General features: G+C 43.4%; 1 protein-coding gene across 2 annotated transcripts in view; it reads right to left on the bottom strand.

Annotated features, from left to right (window-relative positions):
- Window positions 1-1,743, bottom strand: part of TOP2B (DNA topoisomerase II beta) — a 69,709-nt gene extending 67,966 nt beyond the window's left edge. The window contains exon 1 of one of the 2 annotated variants that reach the window (XM_058184368.1): window positions 805-1,743. In XM_058184368.1, the coding sequence (XP_058040351.1) occupies window positions 805-900 (96 nt within the window). In that variant the 5' untranslated portion in view covers window positions 901-1,743. The remainder of the gene's footprint in view (window positions 1-804) is intronic. The other variant, XM_058184369.1, reaches the window with a different exon arrangement.
- Between the last annotated feature and the right edge of the window lie 12,954 nt (window positions 1,744-14,697).

Below are 14,697 nucleotides of genomic sequence, written 5' to 3'. Positions count from 1 at the left end.
AGTGACCCTGTTTGAACTTTCTGTGGAATAAGAGAAATAGAAGTTAGTAATAGGCTAAAGAAATTACAGTATCCATTCTATTGTCTCTCTGCCAGCCCCACAATCTTTCAAGAAAAAAATGATTACTCTTAATTAGACTAAAAGAACACCTCACTGTTTAATTTTTTCTTATATTGCACCTTACATACTCTTGCCCAACTAACTCAATTCTATTCTACTATAAGATTGAAAAGACTATCATTTCATGATTTTATTATTTTGTGACAGGAGATATGGAGTAAACTTAAAAACACATGTAGGTGTAGAAAAAAACTGGACTGATTTTCATATAGGTGAAATTATTGTCCAGAAAGCTTCTTCCTTGGTCTAAATCTAAACAAGTCTAGCAGCTTTACAGTGTCAGAAACTAGCAAGAGGCAAATACCTCTTCTCAAACGAGCAATTCAGTGAAAGAGACCTGTAATTTAATGGCATGAATACCAATAGCAAGACCCTTCTGCTAAATAAGTGAATGAATCCTCGGGGAACTAGCAAATCCTGCAGGCCCAGACCAAACATGTCAGCCTCCCCATGCCATCAAATCCACGATTCCCATTGCCTCCATCCCTTTCGCGGACCGGGAATAACAGTCCCCCCGCCCCAGTTCCTCGTATTACCTTCCCGCATCTCCATCCTAATAAGCATCTTTGCTCCTCCATTATTCCCTCGGGGCCTTCCACCTCTCATTTCGGTCTGGACCTGTTAGGAAAGCATCAACAGCGGGGAGGGGAAAAAGAAATACGGAGAAAATGCCAGGCAACTTACCACCCAGGTTAGACCCCCGCTGCCGCCGCCGCCAGCGGCTCCTCCACTGCCATTGCCGCCGCCGCCGCCGCCACCGCCACCTCCTGATTTTGCCATTATTTTATAATCGTTTCAGTATAAATAGTTATAAATATAAAGGCCTAAAAAGGGGTCGGTAGAAGGGAGGGGGAAAAAAAGCCACCCCGAACCGGACTTGGGCTACAGCTACACTCACACCCTCGTTTCCTGCACCGCAATTTCGGGGGGCGGGAGGAGGTGTTCCCGATCCACAGAGAAAGATTCTTCCCACCCAGCTCGCGCGCGCGCCTACACGCACACAAAACACACAAGAGATACGGAACCCAAGGCTCCCTCTCGTGCGAACGTGCGACCACCCCTTTCCCCCACAGCCCCTAACTTAGCTCCGAGGCACGCGCGCACCTAAGCGGTGTGAGTTCTAAAGAACACCCCCCCACACAGACACAGACACGTTTCACAGTGCACGCGCCCCTATACAATTCCCCTCAGGGACTTTATAGAGCGCGGGCAACAGCTCTGTTTCTCTGTTCTGGGTTTCAGATCACAAGTATTTATTTCATATTTGAGACAGAGCTTTTTCTTTTAAATACCGACAAATAAAAAAACGACTAGAAATCAGCACGCGAGGGCCCAGAGAACGCCGCAGATGGGGGAGGGGAAGTCTGCTCCGATGACGCTCCTGACACCAACGTTGGGCGGCGGCGTAGCAGATCGGCCAGCTTGGAGTCTTGTGCGTAATCGCGGAGGTGTGGGCCACCTTTTTTCTTCGAAGTAGGATCCAAACTGCCAAGAGGTCGAATTAAAAAACGGCCTGGCAAACCTCCGACCGATTGTCCGCCCCCGGAAAGGACCTATCCTCAGACAATAACTGCACTGCCCCCGTCCGGCATAGCTACCGCAACCTCCAAATGCTCCGTTTCTCCTCTCCCCACCCCGCCAAGCCGCTATCAGCCAATTATAATCAAATGACAGCCGCACAGATCTCATCTTCCACCAATCCCAAAAAAGCCATTCTGAGGGTGGTTCTACATCACCGCGGGTGGCAACGAGAGAACACTTTTTCGGAATGAGGATTCCAGGGATCGATGCTACGTTGCTGAGTTAAAAGAGAAACAGAAAGAGAAAATTCTTCTTCAGTTGCGAAGTTTCTGATTTAGGCCACAGTCTTTCTTTCAGACGTAGACGGTTAGCAGTGCCTAAATTAAAACTGCTTTGTTGCTCCTGATTTTGGATACTCTTAAGTGCTGTTAGATTATGTGAAAAATAGAATAGAATAGAATAGAATTTTTTATTGGCCAAGTGTGATTGGACACACAAGGAATTTGTCTTGGTGCGTATGCTCTCAGTGTACATAAAAGAAAAGATACGTTCATCAAGGTACAACATTTACAACATAATTGATGGTCAGTATATCAATATAAATCATAAGGATTGCCAGCAATAAAGTTACAGTCATACAGTCATAAGTGGAAAGAGATTGGTGAGAAGATTAATGAGAAGATTAATAGTAGTGCAGATTCAGTAAATAGTTTGACAGTGTTGATGGAATTATTTGTTTAGCAGAGTGATGGCCTTCGGGGAAAAAAACTGTTCTTGTGTCTAGTTGTTCTGGTGCGTAGTGCTCTATAGCGTCGTTTTGAGGGTAGGAGTTGAAACAGTTTATGTCCAGGATGCGAGAGGTCTGTAAATATTTTCACGGCCCTCTTCTTGATTCGTGCAGTATACAAGTCCTCAATGGAAGGCAGGTTGGTAGCAATTATTTTTTCTGCAGTTCTAATTATCCTCTGAAGTCTGTGTTTTTCTTGTTGGGTTGCAGAACTGAACCAGACAGTTATAGAGGTGCAAATGACAGACTCAATAATTCCTCTGTAGAACTGAATCAGCAGCTCCTTGGTCAGTTAGAGCTTACTGAGTTGGCGCAGAAAGAACATTCTTTGTTGTCCTTTTTTGATGATGTTTTTGATGTTAGCTGTCCATTTTAGATCTTGCGATATGATAGAACCTAGAAATTTGAAGGTTTCTACTGTTGATACTGTGTTGTCTAGTATTGTGAGAGGTGGAAGTATGGAATGGTTTCTCCTAAAGTCTACCACCATTTCTACGGTTTTGAGTGTGTTCAGTTCCAGATTGTTTTGGTTGCACCACAAGGCTAGTCGTTCGACTTCTCATCTATATGCGGATTTGTCATTGTCTCGAATGAGACCAATCACTGTTGTGTTATCTGCGAACTTCAGTAGCTTAACAGATGGATCATTGGAGATGCAGTCATTGGTATACAGAGAGAAGAGAAGCGGGGAGAACACACAGCCTTGGGGGGCCCCTGTGCTAATTGTACAGGTATTTGATGTGATCTTGCTTAGCTTCACCTGCTGCTTCCTGTTTCTTAGGAAGCTTGTGATCCACTTACAAGTCTGTTCCGGTACCTGTAGCTGGTTTAGCTTAGTTAGAAGAATGTCTGGAATGATGGTATTGAATGCTAAACTAATGTCTACAAAAAGGACCCTTGCATAGGATTTTGGAGACTCAAGATGTTGTAGGATATAGTGCAGTGCCATATTAACAGCATCATCTGTTGATCTATTTGCTCGGTATGCAAATTGCAAGGGGTCTAGCAGCGGATCCGTGATGGTTTTCAAGTAGGAAAGCACTAGTCTTTCAAAGGTTTTCATGACTACAGATGTTAAAGCAACTGGTCTGTAGTCATTCAGTTCCTTGATGGTGGGCTTCTTCGGCACTGGGATGATGGTAGAGCGTTTGAAGCAAGAAGGAACATAGCATATCTCTAGTGATTTATTGAAAATATGGGTGAAGATGGGGGCCAATTGGTCAGCACAGACTTTTAAGCAAGAAGGAGTTATCTTGTCTGGGCCTGAAGCTTTTCCTGGCTTTTATCTATGAAGTAGGTCCTGCACTTCTTTTTCTGTGATCACTAGGGGTTGTGAACCCAATGAAATGGGGTCAGTTGTAGGAGGCTTGGCTGTTGTTGGTGTGTCTGAGATGGGGGTTGTGGAGATAGGTGGCTGTAGTTTCCTTTCAAACCTGCAGTAAAACTCATTCAGGTCATCTGCCAGTTGTTGATTACCTTCAGCCTGGGAAGGAGGTTTGCCATAGCCGGTGATATTTTTAAGAGTTTTCTACATGTTTGCTGGTTCATTTGCTGAAAACTGATTCTTTAGCTTTTCAGAGTAGCTTCTTTTTGCTGCTCTGATCTCCCTTGTTAGTGCATTTCTGGCCTGATTGTACAGCATTTTATCACCTTTTCTGTAGGCTTCCTCTTTGGAATGTCGTAGCTGCTTAAGTTTAGGTGTGAACCAAGGTTTGTTGTTATTGTATATTCGCAAGTTCCTTGTAGGTACACATAGGTCTTCACAGAAGCTGACATATGATGTTATAGTATCTGTGAGTTCATCCAGGTCTGCAGAGGTATCTTCAAAGATATTCTAATCAGTGCAGTCAAAGCATGCCTGCAGCTTTAATTTTGCCTCCTCCGTCCAGGTCTTCACTGATTTAATTGTTGGTTTTGTGGTTTTAAGTCTTTGCCTGTAAGCAGGTACAAGGTGAATCATGCAATGATCAGAGTGTCCTACAGCTGCACATGGTAAAAAAAATACTTATAGAAATAAAATCTTACTGATATTTATTTATTTATTTATTTATTTATTTAGTCACAACAATATATGTAAGTATCATATAAAAAGATTATATAGTATATAAACATATATATGAGTAAATATTAGGAGGTATAAGTATATATATATATATATATATATATATATATATATATATATATATATATATATATATATATAGGTCTTTGGTTGTTCGGTTTTCTCCGTGTAAAATTGGAAGTGTCTTGGCGACGTTCGACGAAGTCTCATTCGTCATCTTCAGGCTTCAGCTTCGTGCTTCTGGGAGCAATGTGTGATTGCAGCTGTTTCTTCCTTTTAACTGCTAGTGGGGGTTTGAACTGATTGGGTGGGAGCTTGGCTGTGCTCTGATTGGATGGGGGTTTTTCTGTGCTCTGATTGGATGGGGGTGTGTCCTGTGTTGGTGGGGGCTTGGTTGTGCTCAGTCTAGTCTGTGCTGCAGGGGGATTTGAGCTGGTGAGCTGCATAGCTGTTGTTTGGCTTTGTGGTCGTGCTACATCTTCATAGTGGGTGTCAGTCTGCTGCATGAATGGGTTGGAGGGGTTTGAAATGGCTAATGTTGCAGCTGCGGTCTGGCTTCTGGTCCTTGGTCGTGCTTCATGATCAGTGTGGGTTTGGGTCTGCTTTCTGGGTGGATGTGCGGTGGTGACATCCTGTGTGGACCTTGTGAGTGTGGGTCTGATGTCATTCCTCGTGTTAGGGACTCGTTTGTCAATAAGGGCGGGTTTCCAAATGGCTGGTAGGCGGGAGGTGTCATCTCGTTTGTTCATGTTGTGTGGGCGTTTTTCTATCTCAATGGCTTCTCTGATTATTCTGTTGTTAAAGTGTTCAGTTTTGGCGATAGTTCTGGTCTTTTTAAAGTCAATATCATGTCCTGTGACTTTAAAGTGTTTGACCAGGGAAGAAGTTGGTTCCTCTTTTTTGAATGAGTTCTTGTGTTCTTCAATGCGTGCACTTATTCTTCTGTTGGTTTGTCCAATGTATGTGGTGGGGCAGGCGGTGCATGGGATTTCATATACTCCTTGATTTTCTAACTCAATTTTGTCTTTGGGGTTTCTTAGGATGGTGGATATTTTTCTGTTTGTGCAGAATGCTGTCTTGATGTTGTGTTTGTGGAGGATCTTGCTGATTCTGTCTGTGGTGCCTTTTATATATGGGAGGAGGGCTGTGCCGTTTTCTTGTTCTCTGTCTTGGATTTTAGTGGGGGGTTCTTTTTGGATTAGCTTGGTAATCTTATTTGTTTGGAATCCATTGGATGTTAGTACGTTAGTGAGAGTGTCTAGTTCGGGTTTTAGGTGTTGTTCATCAGCTAAGCATTTTGTTCTGGAGATGAGTGTCTTGGCTACGGAGTTGATCTGTGCTGGGGGGTGGTGTGAGAGTGCGTGCAGATAGCGGTTTGTGTGTGTTTTCTTCTGGTAGATGGTGTGTCCTAGGGAGCCATTGGGTTTTCTGTAGACTAAGACATCCAGGAAGGGAAGTTGGTTATTAACTTCTGTTTCCATGGTGAACTGTATTTTGAGGTGTAGGCTATTGAGGTGTGTGAGGAAGTTGTCAAGTTTTTCTTTCCCGTGTGGCCAGATTATGAAGGTGTCGTCTACATATCTGAGCCAGAATTTGGGTTTGTGATCAGATTTTTCTAGAGCTTGGGTTTCAAAGTGTTCCATGTAGAGATTGGCAATGACAGGTGAGAGGGGTGATCCCATGGGTGCTCCTTCTACTTGTTTGTATTTTTGTCCATTATAGATGAAGTATGTGTTGGATAGGCAGTGGTTGGTCAGATCTAGGATGTGCTTGGGGGGGTTATATTTGTTTTGGATAGCTGTCAAGGCTTCTTTGATTGGCACTTGGGTGAAGAGGGATATGACATCAAAGCTCACGAGTAGGTCGCTGGGCTGTAAGTTTTGTTTCTTTATGATCTCTATGAACTGGAATGAGTTTTTTACGTGTGAGGTGATGGATTCTGCATAGGGCTGTAGTTGTTTGGCGAGAAATTTGGCTAGGTTTTGTAGAGGTGAGCCTATGGAGCTGACTATGGGTCTGAGTGGGGTTCCTTCTTTGTGTATCTTGGGGAGGCCATAGAGCTTAGGGCATCTGGATGATTTCTCTCTGGGAATGATTCTTTGTTGGATTTCTTCGCTGATGGGGGAGGCTTTTATTTTGGATCTAGTGGTTTTTTCTAGGTAGGTGGTGGGGTCTGTGTTTAGGGGCTTGTATGCAGGGTCTTGGAGTAGGTTGGTTAATTTGGTTTGGTGTGTTCATAACCACCGTGGCGTCAATAGCCTACACCCCAAAATACAGTTCACCATGGAAACAGAAGTTAATAACCAACTTCCCTTCCTGGATGTCTTAATCTACAGAAAACCCAATGGCACGACCAAGGACCAGAAGCCAGACCGCAGCTGCAACATTAGCCATTTCAAACCCCTCCAATCCATTCATGCAGCAGACTGACACCTACTATGAAGATGTAGCACGACCACAAAGCCAAACAACAGCTATGCAGCTCACCAGCTCAAATCCCCCTGCAGCACAGACTAGACTGAGCACAACCAAGCCCCCACCAACACAGGACACACCCCCAGCCAATCAGAGCACAGAAAAACCCCCATCCAATCAGAGCACAGCCAAGCTCCCACCCAATCAGTTCAAACCCCCACTAGCAGTTAAAAGGAAGAAACAGCTGCAATCACACATTGCTCCCAGAAGCACGAAGCTGAAGCCTGAAGATGACGAATGAGACTTCGTCGAAACGTCGCCAAGACACTTCCAATTTTACACGGGAGAAAACCCGAACAACCAAAGACCTATATACAAACACCCGTGAAAGCCTCAGAAAACAAATATATATATATATATGAAGAAGAAAAGAAAAACAATAGGACAGGAACGGTAGGCACGTTTGTGTGCTTATGCACGCCCCTTATGGTCATCTTAGGAATGGGGTGAGGTCAATAGTAGAGAGTTTTTGGTTAAAGCTTTTAGGATTATGGGAAGAGACCACAGAGTCAGGTAAAGTATTCCAAGCACTGATGATTGTGTTATAGAAGTCATATTTTCTGCAATCTAGATTAAAGCGGTTGACATTAAGTTTAAATCTATTGGTTGCTCTTGTATTGTTGCAATTAAAGCTGAAGTAGTCTTTAAGAGGAAGGACATTACAATAGATGATTCTATGAGTTAAACTTAGGTCTTGTCGAAGGCGACGGAGTTCCAAGTTTTCTAAGCCTAGGATTTCAAGTCTGGTGGGATAAGTTATTTTGTTGTTTTCAGAGGAATGGAGAACTCTTCTTGTAAAATATTTCTGGACACGTTCAATTGTATTGATGTTAGAAATGTGGTGAGGGTTCCAGACAGGCGAGCTGTATTCTAGAATTGGTCTAGCAAATGTTTTATATGCTCTGGTTAGTAGTGTAGTGTTTTTGGAAAAGAAGCTACGCAAGATTAGATTTACAACTCTTAGAGCCTTTTTTGCTATGTAGTTGCAGTGGGCTTTGGCACTTAGATCATTTGACATGAAAACTCCAAGGTCTTTAACGGGAGGGGGGTCATCTGTAAGGTAATGTCCATCAAGTACGTACTTAGCGTTTGGGTTCTTTTGCTGGTTGAGATTTGGAGTTGCCAAGTTTTAGACCAAGTGGTTAGATGATCAAGGTCTTTTTGAATGATAGATGTATTGTCTGTGGTATTAAATAGTTTGACATCATCAGCAAAGAGAACACAATTACTTGAGATATGGTCACAAAGATCATTAATGTATAGTATGAAGAGCGTTGGTCCAAGGACGCTGCCTTGAGGAACGCCACGCTTGACAGGAACAGGATTTGATAGAGCATTGCCAATTTTGACCACTTGTTGTCCATTAGACAGAAAAGCAGATATCCATTTGTGAAGGGGTCCTGAAATGCCATAGGATTTTAGTTTTAGGAGAAGTTTATCATGTACTACTGAGTCCAAAGCTTTGCAGAAGTCTATGTAGATTGCATCTATTGTTTTGCCTTGATCAAGATTTGTAGTCCATATGTTTTTATAGTGGAGAAGTTGTAAGTTGCATGATAATTTTTTCCTGAAACCAAATTGTTTATTGGAGAGTAGGTTGTTAGTTTCTAAGTGTGAGGTAATGGATTGGTTGATGATTGATTCCATGACTTTGCAGGTGACGCAGCACAGAGACATTGGTTTATAATTTTCGACTAAGCTGGGGTCTCCTTTTTTGAAGATAGGGATGACTGTGGCTAGTGACCAAAGTTTGGGAAGTGACTGATAAACATATTTAAATCTCGATTTAAATACGCTGAATAATCTGCCTTAAAATTTTGTTTTTTGTTTTTTGTTTTTTTGTTTAATTTTTTTATTACTTTTTTCCAACAAACAAAAAAGAAAATACATTATTACACCCTTGTGCTATACATAAAAAAAAAAAAAGGAAGATTTGGGTCTTCGGATATGTCCTCATAATTGCCAAAATCCACGTTCTCGAGGTACAGGTACCGAAGCGTCCAATTTTCCAAGCGCATAGTCCACGAATGGTTTCCAAGTCTTCCAGAAAATATCTTCTTTATACACACCACTTCTAATTTTAATATCACATGTCATTTTATCATTTAAGGCTAATTTCCACATTTCAGAATTCCACTCTTCTATTCTAAAAATCACATCTAATTTCCAATATCTAGCTATTATAATTCTACCTATTATAATCATAATTCTAATCAATTCTTTTTCATATATTGTTAATTCTATTTCCTTAATTACCAACAATAATATAGTTTCCACTCTCAATATTATTACTTTCCCCATCATTTCAAATATCATTTTCTCCAATTGTTGCCAAAACTTTTTAACCTTGTCACATTTATACCACATATGTTAATAAGTCCCCAATTCCATCTCACATCTCCAACATTTTTTACTAATTTTTTTATCCATTTGTGACAATCTTACTGGAGTCAAATACCATTTCCAAACAACTTTATAATTATGCTCTTTAATCCTTATAGATAAAGTTCTCATAATTCTACTATTCCAATTCACATTCCAATCTGACTCTGGTATTTCAATATTAAGATCTTTTTCCCAATTTGTCCTCATCACTCTTTGTAATTTTTCATCAGAATTTATAATCTTATAAACCCTACTAACGAGTCCCTTTAGCCCAATTTCATCTTTCATAATCCGAGATACTAAATATTCAAATTCAGTTTCACATCTATTTATCGAATAATTTTCCCTTAATTTTTTTGTCCATTTTTCTATCTGTATTTTTTCAAACCAACTTAACCCTAATTTTTCAATAATTTCTTTATTCCTCCTTTCATTTTCCATAACTTTTATCCAATCTCTAACAATTTCTATATTTTCCTCTTTAATCACTTCATTACGTTTTATATTATTTTTAATCGGCCAATTTCCAATTGTCTCCCCCAAAAAGATTATATCCGGAATTAAAATTTTAACAAATTTATTCCACATTTTACTTAATCCCTTTAACAAATAACTTCTAATTACACATTTTGAGTTTGCTTTATCTAAAAACCACCTTGAACCAAATTTCTCTATATCCCTTAACTCTAAGTCTCTCCAATAGTTATCTTCACCTTTAAATATTTTTACCACTATCCGGATACCATACGCACAGTAATAATTAAATAATTTGGGGATTCCTAATCCACCTTCCTTTTGATTTTGATACCACATTTTCTTCACTAATCTAGGTCTTTTGCCACCATTACAAAATTTGTCCAATTTTTTCTGATATCCTTCAATATCTTTCTCTGTCTCTGTATTTAGCGGTAGCATCTCGAATAAAAAGTTGAACTTGGGCAGCAACAACTTGGGGGAGGGATTTGACGGGTGGGGGGGAAGACCCGTCGGGGAGGGATCCAGCCCCTGCGCTAGTTCGCGACATCACGCCATCTTGTCTGAAGGCAGGGGGGAGGACGTTCCAGGTTTAGAGGGCTGTTCGATCTGTACGGTAAGTGGGAGAGGCAGATATGGCGTGCGGGAGGGGCCGTATCGAGTTGTGGGAGCACGTGTTCGATGTTTGAGAGCGATCACGTGCTCCGGCCCCTCAGTCCCTACCCGTTCCTCGGGTGGCCATGATCCTCAGAGCTTGGATTTTCGGCTGATGTTATGTAATGCCCGGTCCGTGGTTAATAAGGCTCCCCTGATTTGTGATCTTATTCAGGGGGGGTCCGCGGACCTTATGGGCATTACGGAGACCTGGTTGGGCCCTGAGGGGGGGGTCCCCCTTGTTGAGATGTGCCCTCCAGGCTTCCGAGCATTTCATCAGCCGAGGGTCCAAGGTAGGGTGGGGGGGTGGCGGTTGTTATTAAGGAAGATCTAGAGCCGAGGGAGACCACTGTTTCTCAGATTGCCGGCTGCGAATCCCTCTGCGTGCGTTGGGGCTATAGGAATCAGTTGGGCTTGGTGATCGCGTACCTGGCTCCTTGCTGCGTGACCACAGCCCTGCCCGAGCTGCTGGAGGTACTGGCTGCTGTGGCGGTTGAGACCCCCAGACTTATAGTCATGGGGGATTTCAACTTGCCATCAGTTGGCTTGTCATCGACGGCAGCTCGGGAGTTCCAGGCTTCCATGACGGCCTTGGACCTGATTCGAGTAAATGATGGCCCTACGCACACGGGGGGAGGCATGCTGGATCTGATTTATATCTCTGGACAGTGGTTAAATGATCTGGTATTAGATGATTTAGTAACAGAACCAATGTCATGGTCGGATCATTTTCTCCTTCGCCTAGACTTCCGAACTGCCATTCACCACCGCAGGGAGACGGAACCTATACGGTGGTTCCGTCCCAGGCGCCTGATGGACCCTGAGAGGTTCCAGACGGAGCTTGGGCCATTCCCATTCTCTGGCCCACGGCACGACTGAGGAACTGGTTGTGGCCTGGGAGCGGGCCGCGGCCGGGGCCCTGGACCGTGTCGCGCCTTTGCGGCCTCTGACCCGGCGTAGATCTCGTCCGGCCCCTTAGTTCTCCGAGGGGCTGAGGGAGATGAAACGCCGGAGAAGACGCCTAGAGAGCACCTGGAGGTCCAGTCGCTCCGAAGCTGATCGGACACTAGTTAGGACCTATTCTAGGACCTACCTAGTGGCAATGAGGGAAGCGAGGCGCTCCTACGCCTCCACCCTCATTGCGTCGGCAGATAACCGCCCGGCCGCCCTGTTTCGGGTGACCCGCTCTCTCCTACATCAGGAGGTGCGGGATGACCCTTTGCAGGGACGAGCCGAGGAATTTAGTGGTTATCTATACAATAAAATCGCTCAGCTGAGGGACGGTCTGGACCGAATTTGGGGTGATCCAAGCGAGGGAGAGGAGGCACGTCTTGTTGAGCACATTTGGGATGAGTTTGACCCTGTGGCTCCCGAGGACGTGGACAGGTTGTTGGGGAGGCTTCACGGCACGACATGTTTACTGGACCCATGCCCTTCCTGGCTGGTACTGGCCATTCAGGCGGTGACACGAGGCTGGCTCCAGAGGATTATCAACGCTTCTTTGTTGGACGGGGTTTTCCCTGCCGCCTTGAAAGAGGCGGTGGTGAGACCCCTCCTTAAGAAGCCCTCTTTGGACCCAGCTATTTTGGGTAATTATCGTCCAGTCTCCAACCTTCGCTTTGTTGCGAAGGTTGTAGAGAGTGCCGTGGCGCGACAGCTGCCCCAACACCTGGATGAAGATGTCTATCTAGACCCGTTCCAGTCCGGCTTCCGACCCGGATACAGCACGGAGACAGCTTTGGTCGCATTGGTGGATGATCTCTGGAGGGCCAGGGACAGGGGATATTCCTCTGCCCTGGTCCTATTAGACCTCTCAGCGGCATTCGATACCATCGATCATGGTATCCTGCTGCGCCGGTTGGGGATTGGGAGTGGGAGGCACCGTATATCGGTGGTTCTCCTCCTATCTCTCCGACCGTCGCAGACGGTGTTGACGGGGCAGAGATCGACCGCGAGGGCCTCACTTGTGGGTCCCACAGGGGTCGATTCTCTCGCCCCTGCTGTTCAACATCTACATGAAGCCGTTGGGTGAGATCATCAGTGGTTTCGGGGTGAGATACCAGCAGTACGCTGACGACACCCAGCTGTACTTTTCCACCCCAGACCACCCCAATGAAGTTGTTGAAGTGCTGTCCCAGTGTTTGGAAGCTGTACGGGTCTGGATGGGGAGAAACAGGCTCAAGCTTAATCCGTCCAAGACGGAGTGGCTGTGGATGCCGGCACCCCGATTCAGTCAGCTGCAGCCGCGGCTGGCTGTTGGAGGCGAGTTACTGGCCCCAAAGGATAGGGTGCGCAACTTGGGTGTCCTCCTGGATGATCGGCTGTCGTTTGAAGACCATTTGACGGCCGTCTCCAGGATAGCCTTCCACCAGGTTCGCCTGGTTCGGCAGTTGCGCCCCTTCCTTGATCGGGATGCCTTATGCACAGTCACTCATGCGCTCGTTACCTCTCGCTTGGATTACTGTAATGCTCTCTACATGGGGCTCCCCTTGAAGTGCACTCGGAGGCTTCAGTTAGTCCAGAATGCAGCTGCGCGGGTTATAGAGGGAGCTACACGTAGCTCCCTTGTAACACCGCTCCTGCGCAGACTGCACTGGCTGCCTGTGGCCTTCCGGGTGCACTTTAAGGTGCTGGTTATGACCTTTAAATCGCTCCATGGCTTAGGACCTGGGTACTTACGGGACCGCCTGCTGTTATCACACGCCTCCCACCGACCCGTACGCTCCCATAGAGAGGGACTTCTCAGGGTGCCGTCCGCCAAACAATGTCGGCTGGCGGCCCCCAGGGAGAGGGCCTTCTCTGTGGGGGCTCCCACACTCTGGAACGAGCTTCCCCCGGGTTTACGCCAAATACCTGACCTTTGGACATTTCGTCGCGAACTCAAGACTCATCTTTTTATCCGCGCGGGGCTGGCTTAAATTGGGATTTTAATGTTAAATTTTATTAATTTTAAACGGGTTTTTTTTAGTATGGTAAATTTTAATTACTGGGCTAATTTAAATAAGTTTTTTAAATCGTATTTTAAACTTGTATATTGTATTGTCGGTTTTATTATGCCTGTACACCGCCCTGAGTCCTTCGGGAGAAGGGCGGTATAAAAATCAAATCAAATCAAATAAATAAATAATAAATAATCTTACACATTGCAATTCTACCAAACCAAGACAACTTTAACATTTTATATTTGTCTATCTTCTTCTCAATTTCATTAATCACCACATCATAATTAAGTTTTTTCAATTCTTTAACCTTGAGTGAAAGCACTATACCCAAATATTTCAATGTATTTTTAATCCTTATCCCAAATTGCTCTTGCATATTCTCACACTCATTACCATTACTATCCATCAATAATTCTGACTTTGACCAATTTACTTTCAGACCTGTCATTTCCTCAAATTCTTTCAAAAGCTTATATATCTTTTTCAGGTCTTTCTCTACATTTTTCAAAATAATTAAAGTATCATCCGCATACAAATTTATCTTATACCCCTTATATCCTTCTAATTCTTCATCTTTTTCTATCATTTTTGTCAAAATTTCCATAGCCAATAAAAATAATGTTGGGGACAAGGGACATCCTTGTCTCGTACCTGCTTCTAATTTTATCTCTTCAGTTAATATTCCATTCACCTTCACTTTTGCACTGCTTTTTTGATACAATTTTGAAATAACATGTATAAACTTATTACCAAAGCCTAAAGCCTCCACAATTACTTTAATAGTTTCCCATTGTACGAAATCAAAAGCTTTAAAAATATCCAATGATACTATACCAATTTTATCACCGTTATGTTCAGCTACATCTATAATATTTAATACTCTTCTAACAATATCACTCATGTATCTACCCTTCACGAAACCTACTTGGTTGTAACTTATATATCTATCTATAAATCTATTTAATCTATTACTTATAAAAGCAGTAAATATCTTTGCATCCTGATTAATTAAAGAAATGGGCCGATAGGACTCAATCCTTTCTAAATCTTTATCTGGTTTAGGAATTAGGGATATCACCGTTCTATTCCATGACGAAGGTACTTCACCACCATGTAATATTCCATTAAATAATTTTTGCAATCTTGGTATTATTAATTCTTTAAATTCTTTATAGAACTCAGCAGGTAATCCATCCTCACCTGGAGCTTTCCCTAATTTTATTTTTTGTATAATTCCATTAATCTCATCTTGTGTTATATCTTCTTCCATCAATTCC

This window comes from Ahaetulla prasina, chromosome 4 (genome assembly GCF_028640845.1).
Source record: "Ahaetulla prasina isolate Xishuangbanna chromosome 4, ASM2864084v1, whole genome shotgun sequence".
Classification (NCBI taxonomy): domain Eukaryota; kingdom Metazoa; phylum Chordata; class Lepidosauria; order Squamata; family Colubridae; genus Ahaetulla; species Ahaetulla prasina.
The sequence above is the reverse complement of the archived record's forward strand: the minus strand, read 5'-3'. Positions and strand labels throughout refer to the sequence as shown.